The sequence below is a fragment of the Spermophilus citellus genome (assembly GCF_964194105.1).
Source record: "Spermophilus citellus genome assembly, chromosome: 3".
NCBI lineage: Eukaryota > Metazoa > Chordata > Mammalia > Rodentia > Sciuridae > Spermophilus > Spermophilus citellus.
The window spans coordinates 232,269,559-232,281,740 of NC_138184.1; the positions used below are offsets into that span (position 1 = coordinate 232,269,559).

General features: G+C 49.8%; 1 protein-coding gene across 2 annotated transcripts in view; it reads right to left on the minus strand.

The window, feature by feature from the left end:
- Positions 1 to 1,192: 1,192 nt before the first annotated feature.
- ESYT2 (extended synaptotagmin 2) overlaps positions 1,193 to 12,182 on the minus strand; it is a 78,542-nt gene continuing 67,552 nt past the window's right edge. For both annotated transcript variants that reach the window (XM_081285261.1, XM_081285262.1), the window contains 7 exons: positions 11,759 to 11,908; positions 9,987 to 10,360; positions 7,807 to 7,905; positions 5,725 to 5,856; positions 4,724 to 4,829; positions 3,975 to 4,024; positions 1,193 to 3,871 (listed from right to left, as the gene is read on the minus strand). In XM_081285261.1, coding sequence (XP_081141387.1) covers positions 3,826 to 3,871; positions 3,975 to 4,024; positions 4,724 to 4,829; positions 5,725 to 5,856; positions 7,807 to 7,905; positions 9,987 to 10,360; positions 11,759 to 11,908 — 957 coding nt within the window. In that variant the 3' untranslated portion in view covers positions 1,193 to 3,825. The remainder of the gene's footprint in view (positions 3,872 to 3,974; positions 4,025 to 4,723; positions 4,830 to 5,724; positions 5,857 to 7,806; positions 7,906 to 9,986; positions 10,361 to 11,758; positions 11,909 to 12,182) is intronic.

Below are 12,182 nucleotides of genomic sequence, written 5' to 3' on the forward strand. Positions count from 1 at the left end.
TCACCGGCAGGAGAGTCTTCAGTAAACCTAAGGGGTGACCGTCAAGCATGATGAAGGCAACCGAGTTTGCAACAGGAAGCCAGCTTGAGAAGGGAATGGCGATAATCAGGCGTCCTGTAGAACCACAAACTGTCCTTAAGCTGGGAGCTGAAGGGCAGTGAAAGCCAGCAGGCCAGTCTCATTCAAGGAGCGTGCCTGGCAGCGGAGGCAGGTGGACTCGGGGGAGGGACCGCCGAGGAAACTGGCTGGGACAGTGGCAGGGCCCCACGAGCCCTGTAGTGCTCTGGGTTGTTATTGTGAAGAGCAATGGAGAACAGCAGAGGGGAGGGTTTTTGAAAGATCCTTCTGACGGTTGGTGGCAAAGGGAGGGGGAGAGGAGGGGAAAAGGCTGAACCCAGGAGTTGTCAAGAGGAGGGGCTGGGTTTGGCCTGGGGATAGCAGTTGAAGTGGACACACTCTAAAGCTGGGGTTCAAGGACTAGACATCTGCCACAGGAGAGAGCAGTCACAGGTGCTGTCCAGCTCTCCAGCTCTGGCACCCGGGCAGAGGGACAGCAGGAGACAACACGAGTATCCAGGCAGACGGACGCCACGAGGCAGGTGGACGAACTGGCCTTGAGCTCAGAAGGAAGGTCTGAGTGGTGACAAAGACAGTGTTGAGCATATGGGGCTCAGTGGCTGAGCCCCTGTCTGGCATATCCAAGGCTCTGGGTCTGATGCCCGCAACACAGGAAGAGAGGGAGAGAGAGAGAAAAAGGCATTATCAAGACGGCAGATGAGCAATGAGTAAAGAAGCAAACTTACATTCTGAGAAGCGAAGAGAAGACTACCAAGTACCCCTCAGGCCATCCAGTTCTGTGGTCAGGACAGACACCCCAGCACTCCCAAGAGCACTCAAACACCCTTAGCGGCTTCTGTCTCCTGACCGCTTGGTGCTCTGGTTAGAAAGTACACTCAGGGTCTGCTTTCCCTGCTCGTGACTGCCCGTCAGAAGAGCTGCTTTCCAAACTGAGTCTAATAAACTAGGCAGAGGGGAATCAAACTAGACGGGAATAGGAGGAACAATACCCAGTGATCTGAAAATCAAATCCACAGGGAAGTGAATTCACACTGTGTCGGGACTTATTTTCCAAGTTATTTGGTACCACAGTAACAATTTCATTTCAAAAGACAAACGAAAAACAAGTCACAAGTGAGATAATGTAAAAGCTTTATTGAATAAATACATGCACTGTCATGTGAAGCTGGTTAAGCAAAAAGGACTTCCTATGGTTTGACAGGCCCTCGCCACCCTCCACCGGGGCAGACCATCCGGCTGGAGCAGAGTTCTGCAGCAACCAGAGAATGAACACACAGCTGCCCAGTCTAGGAGCACTGGCCTTCAGGTCTGGGGCAGGACTGACCTCTCCTCAGAGTGGAGACATAAACTGTGTAAACCACCTCCAAGGCGCTCCTGTTTTAGGATGGCACTTGTAAACAACACCTTCCCACTTTAAGGCAGGGCATGGGCAACCCACGGGCACAAGCCAACGGAACTGCACTTCAAATTTCATCTGAGCTAATTCTCCTCCATTGGTTTGGCTTTCCGTAGTCAAATCAATTGTTAGAAACCCAAAGCTAACATTCTGAGGACAACCCAGGTGCCTCCCTGGTCAGACCCTGGGTGTGGAGCCCGCCTTCCCCACGTGCTGCGACAGAGCTGTCAGGGAGACACACACTGCCTGAGGTCTTCCCTTGCCCTTCTCCTGCGCTGGGCACGGAACCCACATGTGGGTAAGCTCTGCACTATAGCCCAGCCCCTTCCTTCCTTTTAAAGAGAACCGAGGTACTTCCCAGAGGTCTCAGGACCTGCCGGTGGGGACCTCATACGGAAACCCTAGGTAACAGCTCTCCCCACTCAAGGCAGCAGAGGGTAGCGCGTCCTGCTGCCCACCTGGCCTCCTCCAGGCTCTCTGCCCTTCACTGCATTCATTTTGCCTAGCTGCTTAAATAAAGCATTTTATTCTATTAAGTGAAGCAATTAAAAGTGCAAAGCCCAGATGTGTAGGACGTTGGGGAAAATTCTGATGCACCTTCCCCTTCACACAGTGGAATAGAAGCCTTCAGTAGACCTAATTTTTCAAAAATTAAAAAAAAATCTTCAAAAAAAAACCCACCTAAATACCAAGAAACAACTAGATATTAATAAGATTTTACTGCTCTCTGGCTACTAAAATACAATTAAATGTTCTGTGTACATATAGGTCACGTGTGTGTGACACATTAACTTCTTCCCAGGACAGTCCTAGTAAGAAGTGGGGTGACTGACAGGCTTCAGGGGAAAGTGTCAGCAGACAGGAGGCAGTGAGACTGTACTGGTCCCACGGTGAAAGGCAACGTGAGCCGAAGCTACAGACTCCACTACAAATTCACCGTGGAGAAGAATGTGAGCCATAAACGGAAAGAAACTCATGTGGTGGACAGGAGGAGCAGTAACAGTCGGCGGCAGCCACAGGCACTTTGGGATGTCTGGTCGAGTGAGCTCCCGGCAGGTGCCCAGCCCAGGAAGCACACTGCACACTCTCTTCCACTGGCGTGAGGAGCTCTGCGTGTTCCCACAGCCAGGGCAGCCCTCTCTCCTCTCGTCCTGCCGCCTGGGACAGATGAGCAGCCGTTCTGCACAGTGCACCCTTGGCAGGCCTGCATGACTCACACCAGCACAGCCTGGCCTGGGACCAGGCTTGGGGACACGAAAGTCTACCAACGTGCTCTGATAATCTAAACAGAAAGAAAGCCCAAATAAGGACTGCATGACAGCACCCCATTACTCAGGTCAGCAATGGAATAAAGGGAGGAGCCCCAGGTAGCGCTGGGCCTCACGGCCTCAGTGCTGGCAGTGGGAGAGCTCCCTGGGTCCTGTGGGGCCCTGTGTTCTGGCAGAGTGGCAAAGCTGGGCTCTGCTTCACATGAACAGGCCAGTCATCAGGCTTTAGCAACAGCTCCCCACCTGACCCAATGTCCCTCACAACCTGCCGTCGTAGGCTGGGAACCTGACAACCAGCCTCCATCACCATCTGGGGACCATGACACACATGGGAAGCCTCACTTTCAGGAAAGCCTCAGGTGTCCATCTTTGCACTGCTGCATGAACCAGCTGCAATAAGCAATTAAAACCGACGTTTGTGGACTGCCACAGCTCTCTCCACCTTTTCTGTCACTCGGGCACACAGCACTTCTCCTTACAAGCCCTTCTCTTGACTTCTCAATAGTACATCTTTGTATTTATGGAAACATTAATATTCTGAATACTTTCTTTTATCATTTATAATGGATAATTATCATTTATAATAAAGAACTTGATCATCTTTCTAAATTTTCTTTTTAAAAAGAAACACCACAAAATAGGTCACTGTGAACTTTCTGCTGCAAAGATGAAAATGATTATTTGTCACAAGAATTTAACAAGTTTTAGAAGAAAATATGTATTTCCTTGATCCACTTTCTTCTGAATCCAAGCCAGCATGTAAAGATTATAAAAAATAGAGTCTATTTACATGGCATAGGGCACCTCAGAGGTGGATGAACAAGGCATGGCCCAGAGGGTCAGCGCTCCCTGGGCAGCAACGCCAGCCCTGCTGCTTGTGTCAGGCCGGGCGAAGCACAGAAGGAACCCAGTACATTTAACACCCATATTGGCCACATTTGCCTAAAATGCCAACAGTTTTATAAAATCATCAAGGTAGGCATAACTAAGTACATGAAATTATAAAAATAGCATTGGTACGTCTGCAGGAAGGTGCGATTGGACAGAGGCAGCAGGCCCCAGGTCGCCCTCATGTCCGTGTGGCTACGTAACCAGCTGTGGTCTCACGCCATCCTCGGTGAGGTCGTACCTGGGGAGCACAGAGGGCAGGGCACACAGGTCAGGCCCTAGCCAGCACCCAGGACTGTGCCCACTCCACCAGCTCCACCCGGCTGTGGGGGAAGGCCACTCACCACTGGGTCCAGCCCTTGGTGAGCTCTTCAGATGCCAAAGCAACTAGCACCTGTGGGCGAGAAGTGTCTGTGAGCATGGCAGAGAAAGTCCTGCATGCAAGGGCTCCTTCCCGCAGGCAGAAGAGCTGACCGATGGGGCCTGGCCAGTGTGCCATCAACGGCATCGTACCTGATGTGGGCTCCCTGCGCTGCACCACCAGTGGTGTGTGCCGTCCAGAGCTCCCTTCCCTAACTTAACCTTCACGTGTACTGGTGGAGAACACGGAACCACATGCAGAAACTAATGTGACCAGGGACAAAGATGGCAAGGAATTCCGAGATGAAGCCACCACTGGTTGGAAGAGGGACTGTGCAATCAGTTGAGAAGGTGGAGCTGTACAGAACATTTCATTTGTGATTTTTTTTTTTCATTTTTATTTTGTTTTGTGGTCCTGGAGATTGAATCCAGGGCCTCACACATGCTAGGCAAGTGCTCTGCCTCTGAGCTAATCTCCAGCCGTGTTTTCTTTTAGTGTGGTACTGAACAAAAATTTAAAAACTTGAGAACCAACTTTTCTTTAACTGAAGGTTCCTGGTATGACTAATAAGCCCATAATTTGAAACTGTAAAGACAATGAGAACAACTTAAAATGCCTTGGAGTGCACTCTATCCTGTGCAGCCCCTCATAGCTCGGTGTAGTCTCAGACCTGCACAGGGTGGGGCCTGAGGACCACCAGGCACAGCAACACGCCAGGCTCTGGACACTTACTTTGCCAAGAAGTCCCTTATCTTTGGACAGGAAGCCGCCACTGTTTTTCACTGCCACGTCCAGGGTTCTCCTCTGCACCTCAGGGAGTGACACGCTGAAGTCAAAGCTGAGGGGACACAGGGCCTTACCAACTTTCTCCACACTTCTGTGTATTTCAGTTAAAATGGCATTTCTGTTTATAAGATCATTCCAAACATTATGCTTCTTTTGTCTTGTAAAATGGGGTTCTCCTATTGGTGCATACCTGACAGCTTCCAACAGTTTAGATCCAGTTCCTGGTATGGAGACAGTGAGCAAGCTGCACCTTTCTTGTGAGCCCACAGATACTGGTACCACCCAGCTTTACTGTTTCCAAACCACCACCAGCAGACCCCGAGGCAGGGCCCAACCTAATCATCCTACATGGGTCCTGAGATGCTCTCAGGAAGTCACCTAGCAAGACCCCACACAAGCAGATGACAGCCTGTCAAGTCAGATCACTGGAGGTTTGCAAACATGCGATAATATTATTCAATAATTTTTAAGAAATTGTTTTGGAAAATATAGTTGTTTTCATAAAAATGTTGTTTTTTAAGATGTTATGAGCTTATTACGTTATTATAAAACAATTGCAAAACATGTGTGGCTTCAAGTCTTCAGTAAGTACCCACAGTCACTGCCCACCATGATGGACCTTCTTCAAGTCTTCAGTAAGTATCCACAGTCACTGCCCACCATAATGAATTTTCTTCAGGGCCTTCAGAAGACCTTTGTTCAGTCCCTAGTCTCCCTACTGGGTGCCTGTGATCTGCGCCTACTGTGCTCAGCATCGAGGTTTCTGCAGGAAGCTCAGAATGCCATGTGCTTATCATAACGGTGCACCCAGGAGAGGTGGGGGTAGAGGCCACACCTCTGCCTTGTGGCCCCTGGTAGCTACAGTCTTGGGCACCTGGCTGTGCAAGCCTTCTCTCATTCCCTCACCTCTGCTCTCTCTTCCCTCCTGAGCTAAGGCTCTATCATACCTCTGATCGAACACTGGGTTTAATGTCTTCTTCGACACGTGGGTTTTTCTCCTCCCTGACCTCCTCTTGTCTGGCAGTAAATACAGGCGGACATATGGATCAGAGCCATCTTCTGAGAAGGCAATCAGATTTCTTTTAACACAAACCAAAAAAGACAGGACATCAGAATCGAGGGAAAGAAGAACACCATCACATCCACATTTACTTTTTCCAGTTGTGGGCTCAGTTTGCCTGAACAACTGGAAGTAACAAGGAGACACCAAGCCGAGCTCCAGAGGTCTGCCTGGCCCACCTTTGCCTGCTGGCCTCTTGCCCCAGCTTCCGTCAGTGGCTTTGCCGGAGGCAACCTTGCCTCTGTGTCCTAGGTCCAGGGTCGGGGGACATTCTGCGTCCCTGCTGTGCTTCTAGATATCTTGACATAATACTCCCACTGCTTTACCCACATGAGGAAACAGGAGCTAGCCTCACGGTCAAGCCACCAAGCTCCAGAAGGCCGCCAGACCCTTGTCGGCACAACCCTGAGGGGACCCCTCCCAGTGGCCCCTCTGGCTTTCCTGGTTGGGGACTTGGCTCCACTGCAGACCTTCCCAGGACCTTCTCCAGGAAGCCCTGAGAGGCAGGGTGTCTGCAGACCCGCTCCACAGCCTTTGCTGTTCTGCCTCCCTGTTCTCTCCGTAGCAAGGACACACCAGGGGCTCTGTGATTACTGAGCCAAACTCCATGCTCCTCACATAATCTTATTTCTAAATGTTACCGATTCTATCTGTCTAAACTATTACCAACACAGACAAAATCACATAAAAGGAAAATGATTAGTAATCCCATGCCATCGTCCTTATTAAATTAAGTGACACTGTCAACCCCCTTGCACTTCCTCACTTGGTGCATGGGGTCGGGGACAGGTTACATGACCCTCGCCTGCTGTGGGGAAGGAACCAAGCAGTGTGGGCCCATGGCCGCTGTCTGAAAGAGCTGCACCACACCTGTTGTGAATCACACCTTCGCTGGTTCTTTTGAATTAATACTACTCCTGGAAATTAGTGCAAAAAGTTGTCCAATAAAACCGTTCACTATGGTATGTAATGCAGACATGTCCAACATCCAGGAACGTCACAAAGTACAGCAGAGCAAGTTCAGAGGTCACTGTAACATTGTGAGCATGACCAGAGAGCAACAGAGATGCTTATGAAACAATGTTGAGAACAGAAAAGGGATGCCTACTAGGACTGCAGTAACAGTGAACGGCACGCCTGCGATCTCACTACTGGGAGGCCGAGGCAGGAGGACTCAAGTTCAGGCCAGCCTTAGTAACTTAGCGAGACCCTGCCTCAAAATAAAAATAAACAGGGGGCTGGAGTAGTGGCTCAGTGATAGAGCACTTGCCTGGTGTGTATGAGGGCCTGAGTTTGATCCTCAGCACCACATATAAATAAATAAATAAGATAAAAGATCCATTGACAACTAAAGTATATTTTAAAAATAAATAAACAAGCAAACAAATAAACAAATAAATAGCCTGGGCTTGCAGCTCAGTGATAGAACATCCCGAGTTCAAATCCCAGTACCAAAAACAAAAGCAAAGCCCACGAAGGTGGCATGCCTGTGTGTGAGCGAGTGTGTGTGTGTGGCTGCTGGCATGTTCTGCTGGGGGCAGAATTTTTGGTACTTTTCTCAGAAGGGTCCGTGTTGCTGCATTTTGTTTTGTTTACTCATTCAAACAGCTTATTCTAGGTTGCAAAATTTTGCTGTCAGACTTGGGGTGAACGTTTATTTCTTCCAACACCTCTGTGTTCCCATTTCTCCGTATTCCAGCAACCTAAAAAACTTGTCTTCCAGTTTGCTCAGACTTCTTTTGAGGGAGGGAATGATAAGTCTTTTCTCAGCTCTCCCCACACCCACACCACATTCACAGAAGCGAGCATGCTGTGTGTGGCACAGGCTGCTCCCATCTGGGTGACATGCACCTTGTTGCAAGCCCTCAAGCTCCACACGGCGTGGAAGGGCAGAAGGGCTGCCAGGTCCACCTCAGCAGGCTTGCCTGGCTTGCTCTCTGCGGGCAGGTGGGCCTGCCTGCTGCCTCACCTGCAGGAGTGCACCACCACGATGAGCTTGTTCCTCTGGGAGCTGTGCCGGATGGTCAGCTGGATCTGCCCCAGCGGAGACTGCCCCAGGGTCGTCCCACTGTGGGAAGCAGAGCAGAAAGTCACTAGGAGAGCTGTCACTCAAGGGCACTGAGCACAGGCAGGAGAGCTCCCCCTCAGGGGCCACCTGCACACGCACAGCCAGCAAGCACTACTTTACCAGAAGGTTCTTTACACTTATTCAAAGCTAACAGTTTTGAGGTGAGAGCCCAAAGTAAGCAGGAGACAAACTCATCTCCCTGTTGAAACACTGGCTGTGTTTTGGCGGGACACAGGCCCTGCCGGCCTTCCTTCCCTGTCAAGGCCACCGCTCCTGCTCAGGGTCACAGGGGCTCAGCTACTCCCCACTTCATCTAAGAAAAGGCGGCTCCTTGCTTAAAACTCGGTTTCCTTCAGAAAGAGAGCAGGAAGAGTGATTTCTTTTTCCCAAAATAATGGACAGGAGAAAGTGCCCAGGAGAAAGTGAGCATGGGCCAAACACAGCCTCACAGATGTAGACTGGCGGACACTGGTGCCTGGTGAACTCGAGAACCACAGGGGAACAAGCACCTTCCACCTCTGCCTCCCTTCTGTTCTCCCACTACTCAACACCCCTCTCACAATAACAGGAGAGACAATTTCAAAGGTCAGTCCTACTTCTTCCACTTGAGGGAAATGTTAATGTCTGAAGCTTTGATGACTGGTCTGTTTTTCTCCTTTCTGAAGACACCATCAGCAACATCTATGAATCAAGGGGGTTAATACAGTATCCAAAGATAGACACACAGGGACTGGACAGCAGGCACGGGATGCTGACCACACACAGAAGAGCAGTACCTTTGTTTGTGTGTGTATATGAGAGAGAGAGAGAGAGAGAGAGAGAGAGAGAGAGAGAGAGAGAGAGAGAGCGCGCGCGCAAGTGGGAGCACTTTTTGAAATTTTTAAATTTTGAGACAGAATCTAAGTTGCTGAGCCTGGCCTCAAACTTGTGATCCTCCTGCCTCAGGCTTCCCAGTCAATGGGATAATAGGTAAGTACCACGGGGCCTGGTGACCTGTTCAGTTATTTTTGTACTGGGGATTGGACCCAGCAGGGCTGTACCACTGATCTATATTCAGCCCTTTTGTAAATTTTAAGACAGGAGCTAAAGTTGCTGAGGCTGGCCTTGAACTTGTGAGCCCAAGTCCCTGGGACTGCAGGCATGTAGCACAACACCCAGCTAGACAACCTATTCTTTTACAGTAAAGATAAGCCTTCTGAGCTGGGCACAGTGGCACATGCCTGTAATCCCAGCGGCTCGGGAGGCTGTGGCAGGGAGATTCTGAGTTTAAAGCCAGCCTCAGCAAAAGTGAAGTGCTAAGCAAATAAAATACAAAATAGGGTTGGGGATGTGGCTCAGTAAAGTTGAGTGCCCAAGTTCAACCTCTGGTGCCAAAAAAATAAAAAATAAAAAAATAAAATAAAAAAGCCTTTTGCCAAACCTTCCCACTCACCACCCACTAAGTCTCTAGGGTATCTTTTGAGTCTGTCTTCCTGGGATGGGGGGTGGTGCAATAGCTTCATGGCTCTAAGCCTCTTTCCTTTCCCATTTAGAGAACCTCTTACTCTACCACCTCCTAATCCTTAAATGGACCTAGAAAAAAATGACAGGTTCTCTTTTTCTAAAATATCTTTTTTTTTTTTTAAGTTGTAGATGGAAACAATACCTTTGTTTTATTTATTTTTATGTGGTGCTGTGGATTGAACCCAGTGCCTCACATGCTAGGCAAGTGCTCCCCCACTGAGCTACACCCCCAGCCCCCCTTTTTTTTTTTTGAGACAAGGTCTCACTAAATTCCTGAGGCTGGTCTCCAACTTGCCATCCTCCTGCCTTAGCCTCCCAAGTCACTGGGATTACAGATGCCTGTCCACACACCCAGCTTGGCAGGCTTTATTTTGAAAGTCAGACGCAGTGGGCAAAACGGCAACACCACCTGAAGTTGGTCCAGTGAATTTAAGAAGGCATCTCCCGCCCTGCTGGGTGTGGGACATAAAGTCTGTCTGCCTACCCCCCGTGACATGTTGGGTGAGCGCCGAGCTTGATGAACAATCACCCGGGCGCCAGGTATGTGGCACAGTGAGAGCCAGGCAGTGGACATTTACTTTTCGAGCTGTCTCAGCCTTTGCCGCAGCTCCTGGGTGGTGATAGGCAGCGATATGTCTGAGGCTATGCTGGGGGTGGGCTCCTTGACAGATATGTGGCTCGGAGAGGCCAGGAGGCTGGAGGAGCTTCTGCCCAGGTCACGCTGGGCCACAGGGCTGGCCTCAGGGGGCTGGGTCTTCTCTTCCACACCAGGTCTATCACCTCCCCCAGTGACTGGTGTGGACGGGGCCGTGCTGCTCCTGCTGGTGCCTGGAGATGCAGACACCTGAGATTTGACAGGTATTTTCCTCCCTTCTTTGGACACAGAGGGTCGTTTCACTTGAGCTGAATGTTGGTGGTCTGGAGGCCGCTCCTGCTTTTCGAGATGGAGTACCTAAAGGTGGACATAAACAAACACTGAAACCAATGGCACTGGTAACCTCTTGGCACTTGGCTGGCTTCAGATGCACTCCTCCACAGATATTTCTTTAAAACCGGCTCAAAATGTTAAAAAAAAAAATCTAATCTTTTCTGTTTGGTTATTCAATTATTAAAGTAATACCGTATCACAGAAAGTTTAGAAAAGCAAAGTTTAATCAAAACATCACTTGTACAAAACAAACACCAGGTCTGTGTCTTCTCCAGGCTCCCCCACTTGCACCCTTTCCTACTCAACTGTCGACTGTGTCTCACACAGAGCCCACTGAACCTGCCCCGACAGGAGACGAAGGCCCTCATCTGCACAGGTAGACTAAACCAGGAAGCCCAGAGAGAGAAACACCCTCCGAACCCTGCTACCTAGCAGGAGCATCCCAGACATGGCACAGAAAGAGAAGGGCAGCCACACCATTTCTCCTGGGACCTGGGACTGGCATGTCCCACTGAGCAGTCTCCTCCACTTTGGGGTTGAGATGGCTGGAGGATTTTTTCTGCTCTCATGAAATAAAGCTACAGCAAAGGTCTTTATTCTTATGGCCTCCCTGAAATCTCCCCCGTTTTTTTGCAGTTGAACTCAGGGCCTCACGTGTGTTAGGCAACCTCTATCACTGAGCTATATCCCCACCCTCCCACATCTTGCATTATTATCAAAAGTCAGATTTCAGGGTCAAAGAGTCCTGGAATTCATGGCATGGGGATACTGCAGTTCTTCCTGAAAAGGCTATACCAATGCCCAGTGTCTTGGCCAGGTGCAAGGAAACCATTTCTTTTGAACCCTCTACAGACGAAGTCTGTTTTAAAAGCTGGCTCTTGGGGCAGGGGAATAGCTCAGTGGTAGAGTGTGAGAACCTGTGTTCAATCCCCAGTGCCAAAAACAAACAAACAAAAAAAAAGAAAAAAAGAAAAATTGACTTTTCAATTTGTATATTCTTATTACTAAGTTTTGGCATTTCCCCAAATATTTACTGGGTTTATTTTCAAATCTGCCCTATTGCTGGGTTTAAATTCTCTCTCCTGAATAATTCTGAAAATTCGGCCTCAGGAGAGAATTCTGTCAATGCAGAAGCAGCACCTTCTGGACCACAGGGTAAAAACGGCTGATAGACTCGGCAGAGTACTGTGTGATCCGGGCCGGCCTCACCATCTGCAGGTGCTGCAGCTGTCCTGGGAGTGAGCCCAGTGGGCTACTAGGACCAAACGAGGGGTCCACTCTCCTCAAGCAGCACCTCTGTGGGACCCTGGCCCCGCCTGCTCTCACCCATGGCAGCATTTGCCTCGCTGACCAGGACCGGCATGGAGCTGCCAGCAGATGGCCTCCTCCCACACAGCATCTATCACCAAAGGCGGTACGTACTCGGAGGGCGATCTTCATCTTTAAAGTGCTGTTTGGGCCTGAGTTGCTGAGCTGGAACCGCTGATTAATGGTCATGTCGTCGCTCGTGAGCAGCTGACTGAGCGGGACCCTCAGACTGCCCAGAGAACACTGGTGCTGCTCGTCTTTGACCTGCAGGTTACAGGCACAACACTGAGCCTGGAGGGGAAGGCACAGAAACTACAGAGCGCCCACCAAGTTTAGAAAACACATTTTAAAAAGCCCAGACATGTTTTAGCCATATTCTTTCAAGTGATGTCTCCATTTAGAGGCATGGGCTGCAGGAATCTGAAGGGTGCAGGCAAGGTCCTCAGCCCCTGTGAGAAGGCCGATGCTCACGCGCAATGAGGTGTGAGGAATTCACTGGTGACACTTGGCTGTGCAGTAAATGCACCTCTAGGTTCCT